Here is a 17279-nt window from a genome sequence, read left to right on the forward strand (position 1 = left end):
TGCTTGAAACCACAGGATCCTAACAGCTAATCTTAATGAGAATTATTCAACAGAAAAACTTGAACTGCATTTGTGATTTCTTTCTCCTCCTTTGAAAATGTAACATTTATATTGGCTAATTTTCAATTATTAATGTTCTCTGAATATATTGCAAGATATGCTTTTCTTCTAGAAGAATGCTGACTTTTCATCAGCACTAAGGAACCTGACCTGTAGTAATGAACAATGTATATGTGAAGAGATCTCCCTAATCAGATAAATGTTTGGGAGGCATGTTATTACCACAAAACATTGAATGAATTTTACTTCATTTGACCACCAAAAAACTCTAAGGAAGGGGGGTGGGAGCTCCTTGCGGAGCAATCCTAAATAGAATTACATTCTTCTAAACACATTGACTTCAATGGACTTGGAAGGGTGTAAATCTGATTAGGATTCCACTATGAAACTTTCATTGGCTGGTGTTTAATATTGTTCTCATTTGACTGAATTGTATTCTAGGTAAAATATTCAAACACTCTTGTAGATTCTCATTTATCTCTGCCTATCAAATAATTCAGACAGAATATAATCTATCACTAAAATGTTTTAGATTGAAAGTTAAATTACCATTAAATGTAATAAACTTTCCTATGCTTAGCTTTCTCATTCACTTTCTAGCATAGCTCAGTTGTAACTAAGTGGCACAGCACATGTTCCCAAACCTCTGTTAAGAGATCTCGGTTAGCAAGACTGGGATGGACTCTTCTGCTGGAGTCCTTGGAACAGGGCTGTAGCTAGCATGGGGCATGTGGGGTGATGCCCTCTCCCAAATTCTCAGTGACCCCAGTCTGAGAACCCGCCCTGTACTCTGCCTGGTGAGGGGGTCTGGGCTTGTTCAGCATTTGCTGCTGCTTTCCAGGAGTGGCGCGGGAGGGCTGTCCCTGGGGCAGCTGTCCAAGCAAGCTGAGATTAAGCCTGCTTCTGTCTAACTGAGTAAGACCCTTCAAAGTGTTGTGAAAAAAACTTTTGCCCCCCCCCCCAGTCGGAATAATGAGACAGACAACAGTTTGGAGTAAGCAAGGGCCACTTTATTAACTATTTAACATAACATTGCGGCAAGGGACCAGCTAAGTGAGCACAGAACAGGTAAGGCAGGTGTCACCTGACCAACCTCCTTGTCCTTTCCTTGGGTGGATAACCCAGCTCCTGTCTTGAGCCATCGGTCTGGCTCGTGACCAGCAGCCCAGCAAACTGGTCACCACCTAGGAGCGCCTACCCCTGAAGCCTGACAACTTGCAGGGAGGAGCATACCCTAAGAGGATCCCAGAGGAGGTGATCACGATTCCCCAGCCTGGACCTGGAAATCCAAAGGCAGTTCCTGATGACCCCCTGTTCCCTAATGGGGAAAATGCTGTAAGGTGCTCACCAGTTCCAGTTTCTTGCCTACATCAACCTGCCACAGCTAAGACCAAACCTCTGCTTTGGTCTTTGCTCCCACTAAAAGGCCCAGGCTGATCTAATCCCCTGCCGCAAGTCCTGCAAAAAGAATCCATAGCCCTTGTCTGACAAGTGCACCCCGTCAGCCCTATACAGGTCCTGAAACTTGACCTGTATGTTGGGGTGCAGCAAAAAGTGCCCTAGACCACCCTCCAAGGCCTTCTTCATTCACCTGTTAGCCTTACACCTAGCACGGTAAATGAAGCAGGGGTCTCCCAAGTTATGCCACTCCTGGCAGGGCAGAATAGCCGACCAGACTATCCACACACCTGGCCACCTTGCTCTTATCCTCGCAAGGTCCACCGTAGCTTGTAACACAAGGGCCATGCCCTTCATCAAACCCAGGTCATTACCCTCTAGGTGCACCACCAAAACGTGTGGAGGAGGCCCCCGCCTCTCTTCGAATAACAGGGGAAGGAGTGCAGGCCATCTCATACCATTCCTTCCCAACCATTTGATGACAGCCCACTTGCTAAGGCCCAGCTGAGAACCAATGGGTGTCCTCCTGGCCACAGACAGTGACTTGTCGTCTCGCCCCGTGGCCTGCAGCACCTGTCCAGGGTCTGTACATGGGCGGGAGCGGAGCCCGGCAGTTTAGCTGAGCCGGCTCTGCCCACCACGCCCACATCATGACACCGTGTGTTATGCTTCTGTTGCTGCCCCGGCTCCTCCGGGGCAGCAAAACAGCCCCTGGGCCTCATCGGCTTTGCTGGGAGGCCGGGAACTCCAAAATCAGAAGAAACCATGAATTGTATACTCAAATATACATAACTGAAGATTATAACAAAATGCTTAGACAATGCTTAAAACAGAAGATAATATAAACTGTATACTTATAGATCTGCAAATAATATAGCTTGGTATAAGGTTGAAAAATGATAATTAGATAATGTATGAGGTACTCAAATAGATACAATAATGATGTAGATTGTTACCCCATTTTGTATGTTTGTGTCTTTATGTATGTTTGTTTGTATCTCGTTTGTCTTATAAAATAATTTTTTTTACTATTTTTTTAAAGCCTGCCTGTGTCCCTCTCCACTCTCTGCAGGGGAAGATATGCTTGTTGCTGGGAGGGAACAAGAGCTGGTTTCTAAAGGGCCTTGATGGCCAACCCAACTTCAGATGCCTTGGGAAGCCTCGCCTCGACCCCCCACAAGGAAAAAAAAAAGGGACATTTTTCCATATGTGGTGGCGATGTGAGAAAGCTGAGAAATATTGGAGAACGATACAAAAACTTATTTTGGATATCATGAAGTTAAATGTGGTTCTAACCCCTGAAATAGCCTTATTGAATATGATACCAGAGGATTATAAACAAAATGATAAATATGTATTAACATATATAATGACTACTGCAAGAATATTAATGGCCAGATATTGGAAACAAGATAGAGTCCGAACAAGAGAGGAAACAATAACAAAGTTGATGGAGGTAGCAGAGATGGACAAACTAACTATAATTCTTCAAGGGAAAGATAAGAACATAAGAGATGTCCAACACTGTGTCACACAGTGGCCAGAAATACCAGTGCCATCAGGAGGTCCACCAGTGGGGCCAGGACATTAGAAGCCATCCCACTGTTGACCCCCCTCCCAAGCACCAAGATGACAGCGCATCACTTGCCCCAGAGTCCCTATCTATACCTTGTGGCTAATAGCCACTGATGGACCTCTGCTCCATATGCTTATCTAATTCCCTTTTGAAGCCGTCCATGCTTGTAGCCGCCACCACTTCCTGTGGCAGTGAATTCCAAGTGTTAATCACTCTTTGGGTGAAGAAGTACTTCCTTTAATCCGTTATAACCCGACCGCTCAGCAATTTCATGGAGTGCCCACGAGTTCTTGTATTGTGAGAAAGGGAGAAAAGTACCTCTTTCTCTACCTGCTCTTTCCCATGCATAATCTTATAAACCTCAATCATGTCACCCCTCAGTCGCAATGCATGGCTAGGAATAAATACAGTGAAGCAACATGTTGAATACCGGCAAACAGATTGATGACTTACTGAACCAGTCCTCGAAAAATCCAAAGCTATAATATCCTTTTTAAGATGTGGTGACCAGAATTGCACACAGTATTCCAGATGAGGTCGCACCATTGATTTAGATAGGGGCATTATGATATTGGCTGATCTGTTTACAATACCCTTCCTAATAATCCCCAGCATAGCATTGGCCTTCTTTATTGCAGTCACACACTGACTCGACATTTTCAGTGAGTTATCTACTACAACTCCAAGATCTCTCTCTTGATCAGTCTCTGCCAGTTCAGACCCCATCAACGTGTATTTATAGTTAGGATTTTTGGCTCCAATGTGCATCACCTTGCACTTGGCCACATTGAACCCCATTTGCCATGTTGACGCCCACTCGCCCATCTTTGACAGATCCCTTTGGAGTGCCTCACAATCCTCACTGGTTTTCACCACCCTGAACAACTTCGTATCATCCGCAAATTTAGCCACTTCACTGCTTACTCCCAACTCCAAATCATTAATGAACAAGTTAAAAAGCAGTGGACCAAGTACTGATCCCTGTGGTACCCCACTGCTTACACCCCTCCACTGGGAGAACTGCCCATTTATACTCACTCTCTGTTTTCTATTAATTAGCCAGTTTTTGATCCATAAAAGGACTTGTCCTTTTATCCCATGATTTTTGAGCTTACTTAGGAGCCTTTGATGAGGAACTTTATCAAAAGCTTTCTGGAAGTCAAGGTAAACAATATCTATTGGATCCCCCTTGTCCACATGTTTGTTCACCCCCTCAAAGAACATTAACAGGTTAGTGAGACAAGATCTTCCCTTACAGAACCCATGTTGAGTCTGCCTCAATAGGTTTTGTTCATCTATGTGCCTACTAATTCTTTCCTTAATAATGGTTTCCACCAATTTACCCGGTATCGACGTCAGACTGACAGGCCTGTAATTTCCCGGATCTCCTCTGGAACCCTTTTTAAAGATGGGAGTGACATTAGCTACCTTCCAGTCCTCAGGAATGGAGGCTGATTTTAAGGAGAGATTACATATTTTTGTCAGGAGATCCACAAGTTCACAATTGAGTTCTTTCAGAACTCTCGGATGTATGCCATCTGGGCCTGGTGATTTATCAGTTTTTAAGTTGTCTATCAGTTTTAGGACCTCCTCTCTCGTCACCTCAATCTGACTCAGGTCTTTCAACACCCCTCCCGAACTCAGCGGCTCTGGAGTGGGCAAGCACCTCTCATCTTCCACAGTGAAGACGGAGGCAAAAAATGCATTTAGCTTCTCAGCCATTTCCCTATCATCCTTCAGTACTCCTTTTACCCCTTGGTCATCCAAGGGCCCCACTGCCTCCCTGGCTGGTTTCCTGCTTCTAATGTATTTGAAGAAAGTTTTATTGTTGGTCTTTACATTTTTTGCTATATGCTCCTCATATTCCCTTTTTGCCTGCCTGACCACAGACTTGCATTTTATTTGCCATAGCCTGTGTTCTGTTTTATCAGCCTCACTGTGACTAGCTTTCCACCGCTTAAAGGAATCCTTTTTACCTTTTACAGCTTCCATTACTTTGTTTGTTAACCATGTAGGCTTTTTCTTATACCTGTTTGTGCCTTTCCTAACCTGCGGAATATATTTTATTTGAGCTTCTAGAATTGTAGTTTTAAACAGTTTCCAAGCTTCCCCAATGGTTTTGACCCTTTCTACTTTTCCCTTCAGTTTCCTCCCCACATGTCCCCTCATATCAGAAAAATTACCCCTTTTAAAGTTAAAAGTGGTTGTGTGAGTCTTTTTGGCCAATTCCCTATTTGTACAAATGTTGAACTCAACAACATTATGATCACTGTTCCCAAGCGGTGCAATCACTTTTACATCTCTCACCAGGTCTTGAGTGTTACTTAGGACCAAATCAAGGATCCCCTCTCCCCTGGTAGGTTCCGTGACCATCTGCTCCATAGCACAGTCATTTAGAGTGTCTAGAAACTCAATCTCTTTCTCTCGACTAGAACACATATTGACCCAATCAATGTGTGGGTAGTTAAAATCACCTATTACGACACAGTGTTTTTGTCTAGCTGCTATCTTTAATTCATTCATCATTTTATAATCCTCCTCTATCTTTTGATCCGGTGGGCGATAACAAACTTCCAGTGTTAAGTTTCCTTTTGGCCCCCCTATTTCAACCCACAGAACTTCAAGAAGCGAATCCAATTCTCTTAGCCTCTCAATCTTTCTGGACTTTATACCCTCTCTGACATACAGAGCTACCCCACCTCCAACCCTTCCCCCCCTATCCTTCCAATATAATATATAACCGGGAATCACCGTATCCCACTGATTTTCCTCATCCCACCAAGTTTCTGAAATACCCACAATGTCTATTTTTCCCTCCAACACCAAGCACTCCAACTCCCCGATTTTACCTCGGACACTTCGAGCATTTGTATAGAAACAGCTGTAATTTTCCCATACTGGTTAAGCCTGCCACCTTCCTCTTGCTATCTCGAGACCTTGTCAGGCAGTCCATGTCACTAGCCATGGTCTCAGTGGACAATTTCAATCCACCTCCCTGTAAAGATCAAGAGATCTTCTGTGCCAATGTGCCCACCCCTTCTTTACCTAGTTGTAGTGTGAGCTATTGATGGAATGCGGAAGACTGAGGCCTCCCTCTAACTGTGCATCCCGGACTTTACAGATGAGGCCACCGTGGCCCCAAGCCTTGAGCCATCTACTGTGTATGGCTCAGGCTCCTCCTTGCCAAGTATTTTATTACTCGAGGGAGGTTTGCAATGTCCTTTCCCCCTAGCCGTGAAATCTATGGATCAAGGATAATAGCATGCCTCAAGGGAGATGTGTCCTAGTTCCCTGAAGGCCCTGAGGCCATAGGTCTCTGATCCGAGGATTGCCTCTTCACTCTCCTAACTGATATTTCAGGGTTCACACCAAAGCTTTACTGCATACCACTAGAGGACAGGGGCAGGTGAGATACTTCATAGAAGTGCTGCTCGCCACACTCACCCTGCATGGGCTGGAGGCAGAATAAGGCTGTCGTACTAGGGGATGAGGCAGGCAAGGCACCTCTTAGAAGCCTTGGAGCACTGCACGGGCTCTGGAGGAGAGAGTTTGCTGGTGGTGTTACTGGAGGATGGGGTTATTTGGGCTCATATGGCAAACTGCTTTAATGAAGGGCCAGGGATCCTTTGCAAACCCCCAATACTTACCCTTCCTAGGAAGTCATGGCAATCCAAAAGGCCCATGAGCTGCTCCTTGTCTATACCACCTCTATCCTCTGACCCTTAAATATTCTTCCTCTACCCTACCCCAAACTCTGCATGCCAAGGACTGCCCTGTCAGGTTGGCCAGCTCTCCCTTTCCACAGGCTGCAGCAAAACCTGCCCCTTCTCCCCTCACCTCTGCAAGGGAGTGCATCTGGAACAGCCAGGTACCACAACTACTAAAGAAGATCCTTGGCCAAGTAAGAACCCTCCTAGCAGCCATCAGGGCAAATCTCCACCTCATCCCCCATCCATCCCAATATATGACTGAAGCAGTTACACAACTTCATTGAGCGCTAGTTAGCAGCAGTGTTGCTAGCTTTGTCACCCCAAAAGTAGTATTGAAAACCCTGTGTAACAAGGCATAACAGCAGGGCTATTTTTGGGCAGGAACGCACAGGAACGGAGTTCCGGCTGGCTCCCAAATTGGCCACACCCAGCAGGAACTCATTAGCATAATAGGCCACACCCAACAGCAGAAACTCATTTGGATTGGCTACATTAGGGGTGTGTGGCCTAACATGCAAAGGAGTCCCTGCTACAAAAAAAGGCCCTGGGTTTTGACAACAAACAAGGTAAACAGAATAAGAAGCAAAAGGTGGGTGTGGCAGGATGACCACACTTCTGGCAACAGGGGGCTGTGACCTAATATGCTAATGAGCTGTGGTGTCAGGGTGTGGCCTATTATGCTAATGAGTTCCTGCTGGGCTTTTTCTCCAAAAAAAAAGCCCTGCATAACAGAATGCAAGGCTTCCCGCTATTAGATGAGTTCTTAAATTTAATTGAATAGGATTGTTGTGGGTCACGGGGACAGATCATAAATCCACTTCCATATAACCTTATAGTAAAGCACAGACTATCCAGCTAGTTTTCTGTTATTCACAATTGCTGTAATCACTGCAAGAGAAGCTTATCTGAGCCCACATGAACTTGTCCCATCTCTGAAATCTTCTTAAGATCCTGCTTTGGGTACCTTTGCATTCTGAGCCTAGGTGGGTGAAGACTTTGGTGTCTCTGCCTTCTTTGTTGTGGCATTTGGTTGTGAAATAATGTCCCCAGAGACACTACGTATGTTTTCCTTCAAGCACTATATTTGAGCATTTATATTCTCCCAGGTTTTTGATACTTGATTTGGTTTTACTGGTTTTACAGTGCTTACAGTATAAGCAGAGTTACACTCTTCTAAATCCATTAAGGTCATTAAAAAGGTATCGCTCGAGTTAGGATGACTCTGCTAGTGTGTTTTATTCAGTGTTCTGTTCTTTTTTATGATGGTCTGTTGTGACATTGTTATTTTATTATCTGGTTTGTGAGCTGTCTTTAAGGTGCTTTCCGAGTAGAAATAAGATTTATAAATAAATAAATACAAAAGAACAGAAAGGTGTCATCTGCAGTTTTGTATCCAGCAAGGGTCATGCATGTTTGAGAATGATGAATGACTAGCCTGAGCTAGTCAGAACTCGGAAGCTAAGCAAGATTAGCCATGGTTAGTATTCGGATGGGAGGTCACCTGGGCTGGAAGACTTGGGCTGGTATGCAGAAGAAGGCAATGGCACTCCATCTCTGTTCATCTCTTGCCTTTAAAACCCCATTAGGGGGTCACCATTAGTTGGCTGCAACTTGGTGGCAATTTATTATTATCTAGAGAGGAGCTGCAGTGGCTCAAGTGGTTAAGACGCTGAACTGCAAGCTGTGGAAGGTCAGTAGTTCAGCAGTTCGAGACCCGAGTTGCCGCATGACGGAGTGAGCTCCCATCTTTAGTTCCAGCTCCTGCCAACCTAGCAGTTCGAAAGCAAGAAATTGCAAGTGGATAAATAGGTACCACTTCGGTGGGAAGGTAACAGCGTTCCGTGCGCCTTGGTGTTTAGTCATGCCGGCCACATGACCACGGAAACGTCTTCGGACAGCGCTGGCTCTTCGGCTTTGAAACGGAGATGAGCACCGCAACCCTAGAGTCGGACTCGACTGGCTTTCGAGCAAGGGAACTTTTACCTTTACCTAGAGAATGATGCTCCAGCTAACAGATTTTCTCTCTCTTGCGCAGCCTGAACTTCACACTGAAGTTTCATACACCAGACTGGTTTTATCCAGCCTAACCCAAGCCCACCTGTATTGGGACTGAAAACTTGTTTAACATAAACAAGAAAGTCTGAAAAGAGAATGGGAATGCTGTCTCATCCACTCTTAATGCATCAGTGATCACTAGAAAATACTTGGGTGCCACTGGTATATTACCTGAAACCAAAACCAAAACTGAAGTCATAATTGCTAAGGACTGGGGTTACTTCTGCACAGAGGTTTTATTCCAGTTTGGCATCCAAACCAAAGCAGCTTAGGAAACATTTATTTAGAATATTTAAATGCCTTTCTCCTGAAGATTGACCCCTAATTGTCCCATCTTATAAGATTTTAGGGGGACAGGAATATCAAAAAATCAGCACCTTTTCCCTTGCTTCAGTCCCTTGTAGTGGTCAGTTTCCCCTGAGCCACCACAGTGCTCTTTTTTAAATTGATAACTGCTAGATAGCTATAACATTATAATGTATAACATAATAATAATCTATTGCCACAATCTATTCATTTTAGAATGCCCAATTTTCTTTTCTGTTAAACATCTCTAACCTTTTTCATTTCCTCTTATATTTCTGCCACAATAAAGGTTAAAGGTGGGGGTTTTTTAATGAAAGTTGGGGATTCGGAGGAACTAGTAGAGCATGACAATTACCATTTTTTTTAAGCCAGAAAAAGCCCTCCAGTAGCATGATGGTAGAAGAATGCAGGGCAAATGGTAAACTCATGGGCGATAGGGCACAGAAATCTCCCATGTGAATTCTCTGTTGCCAGTGTGAATGTGTCTGCATTTGTGGTGGCAGTGACAGAAAAATGTGTGAGACACACAATGCAGCCACCTGGAGAAGTTAAATCGAGGAGAGGAGAGCAATGAAAGCAACTTTAGGTCCCCAGTGGAGAGAGAGAGAGGTGGGATACAAATAAATAACAGTCTTATAAAAGGATACAGTAGATCTTGTTACCTTCTTAAGAGTCAAAAAACTATGACCATCCACAAACTGAGTTTTTATTTCTTGTCATGTATTTAGGAAACTAGAAGCTGTAGCCTGCGATCAATCTTTTTCTAACCTCCAAGACTGGATTTTTCTTGTGTAAGAAGTGTCATGTGTAGGGTACTTGACTTAGAATGATGTGTCATAAAGTTAACAGTCACTCTACCCAGTCCTTCCTGTTTTAGGATTTAGTACATGTATGGTTTTTAAAAAATGCATTTGTTAGACTGTCCTTCACCTCTGAGGATGGAAGGAGAAAAGCTAGGGGTATGATAGGCAACTGACAGTGCTCTCCTAATCAGAGTGACTCTGGTCTAAGGCTATTGAGCTATCCAGTGGCTGGACTGGAATAACTCCGCTGAGGCTTGCACTGCAAAGGTATGAACTCTTGTGACAATGGAGAGGAGCAGAACCCTTGCACAGTGTTTGCCTCAGAATATCACAGGGTCACTTTCTCAAATCAGAGATACAGAATCCCCACTTTCTTCCCTTTGTTCACACTAAACATACATAAACCCAAATGTCTGCATAAGCAGCCACATTCTTCGATTTAAAAAACTGATGTACTACTTTTTGCCCTCTCCATTTTGAAGCCCTTGCCACCAAGCATTCCTGGCAAACATCTCTAGACCTCCTGTCAAAAAGACAGGGGAGGAGTCTGAATATGCCAACTGAGATCATGTACCCTATGACACACTGTAGACGTCCCTGCATCTGTGAAAACATGGTAGTTCATTAAAGATATTTTCCCTTTTCTTTCAATACATCTTTATGTGTAGAGTAGTGATTCTAATCTGTAATTGTGTGAGTACAGAACTGAGGATGATAGTTGTTTTGAGTTACTCAAGATTGTTATCATATAAATGTACCCTCTAGTAACATGCTGTACCTTGGCATTATCCTTCCATTGGGTTGGCAGGCACCCTTCAGCCTAGTATATTACGGTCAGCCCAACCAGTCACAGTATCAGCAGACCAAAATGAGCAGGACATCAGGAGGTAGCTTTTTTTCCCCCATATCCCCTGACCACTGTGCAATTTTGAACCAAAAGTGATGGAGTGTGTGGGTCAAGCAGCATAAGAACATAAGAAGAGCCCTGCTGGATCAGACCAGTGGTCCATCTAGTCCAGCATCCTGTCCCACACACTGGTCAACCAGTTCTTCTGGATGGCCAACAACAGGGAATAGAGGTTGAGGCCTTCCCCTGATGTTGCCTCCTGGCACTGGGATTCAGAGGTTCACACACATCTCTAGTAACCACTGACAGACTATCCTCCATGAATCTGTCTAACCTTTTAAAACTGTGTATGCCTGTGGCCATCATTACATCCTCTGATAGCAAATCCCACATTTTAATCACTCTCTGTGTAATGAAGTATTTCTTTTCGTCTGTCTGGAATCTACTGCCCATCAGCTTCATTAGATGCCCGGGAGCTCTAGTGTTTTGGGAGAGGGAGAAAAAGTTCTCTCTGTGTGCTTTAGACACAGGCACACACAAATCGCAACATGTACTTTGGCCCTGAGGTGTACCTTGTGTGTCAGCTACTTGGGGCTTTCCCCCTCCACCAATAAAATACAATAAAGCCACAGGGGGGGGGGGTTGAGATTTAGTGCAAGCTTGCGATCTTATGCCCATTTACTGAATTCAGTCTTGCTTACTTTCGTGTAAACCGTGCACAGAATCGGGCCGCATATGTTCATGAGCCTTGCACCGGAGGGTTTGGAGGTGTTTGCTGTGCTCAGGGACAGGAAGGGAAGGGTGAAATTGTGGGGATATACCTGCCGCCCCCGCCACTTGTTCCCAGGCCTAGATCTATCACACACAGCATGTCCTGGAATGCGCAAGCAGCCGATCCCGCAAGCGAGCGACCAGCAGTCCGTCTGCCCAAAGTTGCTTGGAGGATGAGCCTGGCGCCTGAGAGCGGTCGCCAAGGAGTGGTGGGAGGGGAGGGGGAGAGAGCGGGTCCTCCTCACCGCCCCAGCCCTCTCCCGTTGCCAGCGGTAGTCGGCAGCACTGATTATCAGCATCTCAGGGGCTGCGCGACGATACTACTTGCCAGGAACGAATCCTCGCTGAGTTTCCCTGCCTGCTCAGCAGAAGGAGAGAGGCGGGCGTGCGAGCGAGCCCTGCACGCCAGCCTCCCAGCAAGGAACCAACCGGCCTTTAAGCACTTCACGCTTTCGACGACCTCCCACCGCGACGCCCGGGCACCTCGCGTCGGGAAGGACCAAAGCAAGGAGGAAAGCCAGCCTCTCCCGACCTCGGGCTGCCCAAAGTGGACGCCCGGCTTTCCCGCCCGAACTTAAATAGCATCCTTTCCCTCCACACACACACCCCCTCCTCCGCCTTTGCCGGCGGCGCGCGCGCTCTTCCCTGCCGCCCACCCTGCCGGCAGCACGTGCACGCCCAGGCGGCGACCCGCTTACCTGAAGAAAAGTTTGGAGAAGACGTTCGCTTTCTCCAGAGGCGACCTCTGCATGATTCCCACGGCCCGGGCTGCCACGCGCAGGGGCAGAAGGGACGGCTCGGGCGGGGGGCGGGGGCCAAGGAAGGGCTCGCCTCAGCCTAATCGCGCCCTTTCAACTCTGCTCGCCCCCAAGTGAAGTCCGCGCTGTTTGTACCTTCTGCGCTCTGATGTCACCGCCTCCCTCCTTCCCCTGCCACCTCTCCCCGCCTCTGCAAATTTGCCCCGCTTCATAAGCCTGCCCTCGGCTGCCCGCCCCGCACTCCACCTCACGGGGAACGACATTCTCTCGACGGACCGACGGGATCTCTCGCTCTTCAAGCGGCGGCCGCCAGAGCACCGCCTCGCCTCAGGTGCCTCTCCAGCGGCGCGAGAGGCGCCTCTTCCGCGCGCGCCCTCAGCCCCGCCAGCACTGCAGGACTCTGATTGCCAGACTTTCCCACACCCTCCTGCCCTCCCTCCCTCCCGTCCCGTCCTCCTCTTGCTTCTCCCAACCTTCTCCGCGGTCGCCACTGCCTTGAAAGAGCCACCCCGCGACTCTTGTCAATGAATAGCGTTTTCCTCCGCTGTGATTCCTAGCCGCCTGCCGCCTTCAAAGAGCCTTGCCTGGCCTATTAAGCACTGCGTCCTCCTGGGGCTTGGTGGGAAGCAGGGCTGAGCCCGAGTGCTCCCGTGAAATGTCAGAGTTCAGGCCTCGGCGCGCGTGCGGGGGGGAGCACTGACTTAATAGAAAAGCTCCATGAAGTTGCTCGAAGTGTGAGTCAAATGCCTCATCCTCACCTCTGAATGGACGGGAGATGATGGGATTGGAGAGGGAGTTGTGCTTGGGCCCCAGCAGTTTCTCTCAAAAAGGGTTTCGTGCAATGCACATACTGCAGCCTGTTCCTCCTGTTTCTGGAATGCCGGGTGATCTGTGGTGATTTGCCACTGCGGAACCCCCACTTCACTCATATCGATATTATTAAAAACTGGGAAACATCCCATCTTTTCCCACTCTCAAAAGGAGTATTTAATCCGTGTAAAGTGGTTTTGAGAAGGTGCCCCAAGACAATAATGTAAATCCATTTCCCCTTGGAATCCTGGGCTGGAAAAGATCTGAAATAGTTATCACAACCAATACAATAGAAATTTTGGGTGGGGGGAGAGTGAATTGCAGACAGTTAAGAGTTTGCTCTGACCTCCATGGCCCAGGCTAGCCTGATCTCATCAGATCTCACAAACTTAGTGGGATTGACCCTGGTTTGTACTTGGAGACAAGCAAAAAAAGTAGAGTTGCTGCCAGGAGTCAGGCAATGGGAAACCGCCTCTGTTCATCTCTTGCCCTGATAACCCTATGGAGCTACCATGTCAGCTGCAACTTGACAGCACTTTCCAAAGGTTTCTTTAAATGGCAAGACGCAAACAAAACAGTTAAACACCCAATACAAATTATAGCATGTCACATTAAGAGCACATTAATCACCTCATGGCAGAGGTATGATAAAATGCATAGAAAATTGTCATGTCTCAAATGCTTAGACAAGAATGAACCCATTGGGAAAACATTTCAAAGGAATTGCTTAAGAGAAAAAAATGTCTCCTATCCACCCCCTATACTAATATATATCAGTGTCAAATGATCTTGTATTAAAGGTGTTGTGTTAGCAGAACCAGGGAGGCATCTGTTAAAAATCCCAGTTCCATTGTGATGTTCACTGCATGCTCTTGGGCCAGTCACTATTTCTTTAACCTAACCTTCCTCACAGACAGGGCCGGCTCCAGGTCTTTTTGTACACTTGGCGAGGCTACCTTCTGGCGCCCCCACCAATTACGGGGTTGCCAACCTCCAGGCGGGGCCTGGAAAGAAGGAAGACTTTCTTCCATGTCCTCGATCAGTTGATAGCAAAGACAGCAGTGTGGCTCCCTGGCTTCCCAACTGGATGAAAGACCCTCTGATTCCCTTGGGGGCTTGGTTCCAAGCAGCAACCACACATCAGCTTGGGCCCCCACCTCCACTGGCTCGGAAGGCAGTCCCCGACCATGGCTTGGGACCCTCGGCGTCCTGGAAGCGCCGGCACCATGCAGCCCCCCCTCTGGGAGCGCGCATGAAGTGGATCGCTCGGGCCAAGGGGAGGAAAGGCAGGCAGGAAAGTAGTTGTGGGTGGCAACCGCAGTTAGAATAGAGAGTCCAAAGAAGCCTAGTGCGAGAACAGCAGGAGGCATCCAGAAGTTCAGGTGGGCGAGGCCTTGTAACGTAGACACACACGTGTAAACAGTTCCTTTGAAGTGGCTTCACAGCCAGGTTGGACACGTGGTCAGAGACCCCACTGGAGGTGGGAGGTCTGCCCTCAGCAAAGGGGAATCGCTTCCAGATGTCTCCCTGGCCCCAGCGACACAGGGGCATGATTCACGCCCACCTCCGTAGGACCCGATTCAGTTAGGGCACCGTCTGGGAAGGCGCACTTTGGATCCTCACCAGGATTTCTCTTCTCTGCCCGGAAGGGACAACCCCCCCCCCCAAGGCCCTTAGAAGCAGTGGCAGAAATCAAGGGCAAAAGAGACAGCATCGTCCCCCCCCCCGCTGAGAAAGCTTTGGCTTGGAGGGGCACCAGTGGGATTAGAGGCGGGCCAAAGAAAGAGGGTGATCCGAGGGCGCAGTTACCAGCCCAGCCCTGGAGGGGTAAGCAGAAAAACTCTTGTCAATTTCAGTGGAGGAAAAACTGCAGGGCTCTGGTAGTGTCAATTTCACCAGAGGCGGGTGAGGGAAGCTTGTCAATTTCAGAGAGCTTGTCCATTTCACCAGTGGCCAGGGCGCGGTGCGAGCTTTTGGCAGGGGCGGGGGGCTTTTGGCAGGGGAGAGGGAGACTTCAGTCTGTCACCCCCATGATGGCCCCGCTCTAGGCGAGAGTCTAGCTCGCCTAGTGAGCGAGCCAGCCCTGCTCACAGATATTTGCGCCAATAAAAGTGAAGATCCACATAGCCTAGGTTTTCCAAATTAAAACACTGGAAATGGAACTGAGAGAAGAGGCAACTGTTTAATATTTTGGGGCTCTTTAATGCCCGCACCACAAAATGTTATGTTTGTAAAGTAATTTTCATATTTTAATTAATGAGTTGTCAAGGAAAATTGAACCTCCAGTTCAGGTCCTAACTCTTGTATTAAAATATTGATTCAAGATTTGTATCAAAACTTAGGCCTGAAATATGGAAGGAGAGATCAAAGGGAAAAATCTGGGGTTTGCCACGAGAAAGTTAACAAGTCTGTCGGTGCCTTTGAATAACAGTGACAAGGAAGCCACACCATTTGGTCACCCAGAAGGGTTGTGGCTCCAACACACATCCCACTCTTTTCTTGATCCTTTGATTTATATCACTGAATGGAAGCATCCCGTCATAAAAACTGTTCCTCTTCTGAGCCATTTGTTGTCACAGATCCATGTCAAGATAACCTCGGTAATCTGAGTTTAGGTTTGGCTCATTTTAGATTGTCCAAATTTTAGATTTTCAGAAGTTTAGCTTTCCTGTTAGTTGGAGCAAGCCGGCTTCAACTCTCCCGGAGGCAATGAGCTAACCCTGTCATGGGTTAGACATGGACCTGGCATGCAAAGATGCCTGACTTCACCAAGAAGAGTAACCTATGGTGACTATGATTTAGAGTATAATGTGTAATTAGAATTTATTATTAGATTTCTTATTTTCCTGCTCATTACTCTGTTCTTTGGGAATATTCCTGCACACTTTAATAAATAGATACTTTTACTGTATCTGGTTGTTCTGTACTTCAAAAACTTCAATCTAATTCCAGTACCTTAGACTTAAAGCATATACCTACTGGTTAATGATTAGTGGAAACTCATTCTGCAAGTAACCTACCTTGTGGGGTTGGCTTTCTTAATTATTTCCCAGTAAGGTTAGAAGCTTGCCCCTTGGCTTATGACTGTGTGCGTAGTTCAATGGGCTGGTGGCAGACTACCATACTGGGGAGTGTATGAATGCACACTCCAAGGTTTTGTAATTTTGAGCTTTGCCCACCCATAGCAAGGAACCCATGGAAGGGGAATTCTTGACATGAATGTGATCAAAAGCAGGGTTTGGTACCTGAATGATTTCTAGCACTAGTTAACTCAGACCATTTGGGTTTAAATTAATTGACATTCCTGTAGAAGTCCCAATTATTTAAACAGAACTGACTCATATGTAAAGTTGCTTCCAGCGCAACCCTAAGCAGTTACCCCTTGAAGTCAATAGGCTTAGAAAGGTATAACTCTGTTTAGGATTGTGCTATTAGAATCCCATGCCTATTCCTGTGAATATTCATAGTTTTTATCCAAGACTTTACTGGTTTGTGGTCTGGAGTATGAGAATATTAATACAGTGGTGCCCTACCAGTGTTACATTAATATAATAGATGTTGTAACTTTAATTTCCAAAATAATTAGGAGTCTAGTGGAACTTTACAGATTAACTAATTTAACATTTTAGCAATGCTAACCCACTTCTAATTTTCAGCATATACTATAACAAATTTTAACTATTAGCAATAATAACATAATGGGTTAGAACCAACCAGCTTTTCTGTTGGTGAAAATGGAAGCATAAGTCATGTTCAAACAACCAAAAAGGCTATGCTGGATATCTTGTGAGCTATGTACATAAAAGCCACGAGGGATGGGGCTGTAGTATGGAGAGGAACTTGGTGAGACTGAGTGAAAAACCTGTTTGGATCTGACCTGATATTTGATGTGGTTAACATTGTATCTGGTACGCAACTAAAATTTAATGGGTAATTTAAGATAAGAAGAAAATAAACATCTCTATAGATTTCTCAGAATTGGAATTAATGAATTCCATGGGGAATGAACCATTATCGTATATCCCAAAATGGCATCACATGGGGAAAGTGAAAAAGACAACACATTGGATTTTTTACATCCATACAGATGATGGCCTGTATCCTACCATTCCAGCAAAATTTGGAGCCTTTCTCCACTCTAAAGAGCCTTCCTTCCACTTAAGTGGTTCTGCTGGAGGAAGAGCC

At 46.2% G+C, this 17279-nt stretch overlaps 1 protein-coding gene across 1 annotated transcript in view; it reads right to left on the minus strand.

Moving 5' to 3' along the window:
* The window catches only part of CFTR (cystic fibrosis transmembrane conductance regulator), a 131985-nt gene extending 119652 nt beyond the window's left edge, over positions 1-12333 (minus strand). Inside the window, exon 1 of the mRNA XM_015416016.1 lies at positions 12225-12333. Coding sequence (XP_015271502.1) covers positions 12225-12277 — 53 coding nt within the window. The 5' untranslated portion in view covers positions 12278-12333. The remainder of the gene's footprint in view (positions 1-12224) is intronic.
* Positions 12334-17279: the final 4946 nt, after the last annotated feature.

This window comes from Gekko japonicus, unplaced genomic scaffold (assembly GCF_001447785.1).
Source record: "Gekko japonicus isolate JY-2015 unplaced genomic scaffold, Gekko_japonicus_V1.1 scaffold159, whole genome shotgun sequence".
Classification (NCBI taxonomy): Eukaryota; Metazoa; Chordata; class Lepidosauria; order Squamata; family Gekkonidae; genus Gekko; species Gekko japonicus.